The 2,083-nt window shown below is 41.6% G+C and overlaps 1 protein-coding gene across 1 annotated transcript in view; it reads left to right on the forward strand.

Annotated features, from left to right (window-relative positions):
* The window catches only part of ARL3 (ADP ribosylation factor like GTPase 3), a 57,706-nt gene that overhangs the window by 10,019 nt on the left and 45,604 nt on the right, over positions 1-2,083 (forward strand). The window contains exon 2 of the mRNA XM_023511789.1: positions 1,241-1,384. Within this exon, the coding sequence (XP_023367557.1) occupies positions 1,241-1,384 (144 nt within the window). The remainder of the gene's footprint in view (positions 1-1,240; positions 1,385-2,083) is intronic.

Consider the following 2,083-nt stretch of genomic DNA (forward strand, 5'->3'; position numbering starts at 1 on the left):
TTGCAGCCGTCGTTGTTTTGGTGGGTCCGGGCTGGGGATTCGAACCTGCCACCTTAGGTGTACGTGGCTGGCGCCTTAGCCGGTTGAGCTATAGGCGCCGAGCCTGAATGAAGAAGTCTTAAAGGTGAGTTGAAATAGATAATTTCTTTTTTTTTTTTGGAGACAGAGTCTCACTTTGCCACCCTTCCATAGAGTGCCATGTGTCATAGCTCACAGCAACCTCCAACTCTTGGGCTTAAACAATTCTCTTGCCTCAGCCTCCCAAGTATCTGGGACTACAGGTGCCCACCACCACACCCAGCTCTTTTTTTTAGAGAAGGGGGTCTCTCTTGCTCAGGCTGGTCTCAAACTTGTGAGCTCAGGCAATCCACCCAGAGTGTTAGAATTATAGGCATGAGCCCCCTCACCTGGCCTAGATAAAAGTTATTTTTTGTTGTTGTTGGTTGTTTTTAGAGACAGAGTCTCACTTTGTCACCCTCGGTAGAGTGCGTGGTGTTACAGCTCACAGCAACCTCCAACTCCTGGGCTTTGGTGATTCTCTTACCTCGGCCTCCTGAGTAGCTGGGACTACAGGTGCCCACCACAATGCCTGGCTATTTTTTTGTTGCAGTTTAGCTGGGGCCGGGTTTGAAACCGCTACCTTTGGTATATGGGGCTGGCACCCTACTCACCAAGCCACAGGCGCCCCCCTAGATAAAAGTCTTAAACAGAGAGCCCAGCTGTAATTTTATACAGCCTTTTTATATCTTATTGTATAACACCTTAAAATCTCAGATGAATTTAGGTGGGTAATTCTGTTTAATTCCACCAAGTGTTATTTGATGTGTGGCTAATAAGTGTCAGGCGTTGTGGAAGGCAGAAGCTAAAGCACTTCCCCACAAGAAACTTTAGTAAAGGAGGAAAATACAAAAATCAGTTACCTAGTGTGCTAGGATGAGTGTTCTACTCTGAGTGTGTATGTAAAGGGCTTTAGAAACACGGGTAGGGTAGTAGTTCACACTCTCAAGAGACTTGGGGTGACCGCTAAGCTGGATTAATAGGGGGAGCAGGAATAAGCCCTTCTACCCGTTAAGTTGCTAAATTTATTATCATACTTCTGCCAAAACTTAGAAGGAGGGATCAAAAGGAATAAATGGCATTAAAGTGGAAATAAGAATATAAGATCTCCATAACCAAGAACTTTTTTCAAGGAGGAGAAAAGTGCCACTAAAGTAATCTCTCTCCTTCATGGTTATTCAAGGGCTTACTTTCAATTTTGCGCAAATTGAAAAGTGCACCAGACCAGGAGGTGAGAATCCTTCTTCTGGGTTTGGATAATGCTGGCAAGACTACTCTTCTGAAGCAGCTGGCATCTGAAGACATCAGCCACATTACACCTACACAGGTGAGCACTACCTTGGCTCCAGATGCTCTGTGACGCGATGAAGATGATAATAGCGATGAGAAAGGTGAAATGGGGAATGCAGCTCTCTGTCCACTTCCAAGTTTTGTTTCTGAGAAAAGTTTATACAATCTAAAATAATTAGATTTCAAAAATATATCAGAGATTCCATTTGTATAAGGTATTTAGAGTGGTCAAAGTCATAACAACAGAAAGTAGAATGGGAAGAGGGGCAGGAGGGGAGTTATTGTTTAATGAGTATAGTCAGTTTTGCAAGATGAAAAGAATTCCGTGGTTGGAGGCCCACACTCTGAATGTAGTTAATGCTGTTGAAGTGTATATTTTTAAAGTGATGTATTTATCACGTGTGTTTAGAACATAGGTTCTACCACAATTTAAAATATATATAGGGCAGCACCTGTGGCTCAAAGGAGTGAGGCACCAGCCCCATATGCTGGAGGTGGCGGGTTCAAGCCCAGCCCTGGCCAAAAACTGCAAAAAAAAAGTTTTTTTTAAATATATATGTGTATATATATATATATGTATACACACACATATTTATTATATGTATATATATGTGTATGTCTATGTATGTATATATAAAAGGTGCAAAAAAGGTATACACATTTTAAGAAAGGAAAACTATTAAAATTATAATAATATATGCCACTAACAAAAGATAAATACAAGTCATGTTTGAGC

The sequence above is a fragment of the Otolemur garnettii genome, unplaced genomic scaffold (assembly GCF_000181295.1).
Source record: "Otolemur garnettii isolate 467f Iridium unplaced genomic scaffold, OtoGar3 scaffold00021, whole genome shotgun sequence".
Classification (NCBI taxonomy): Eukaryota; Metazoa; Chordata; class Mammalia; order Primates; family Galagidae; genus Otolemur; species Otolemur garnettii.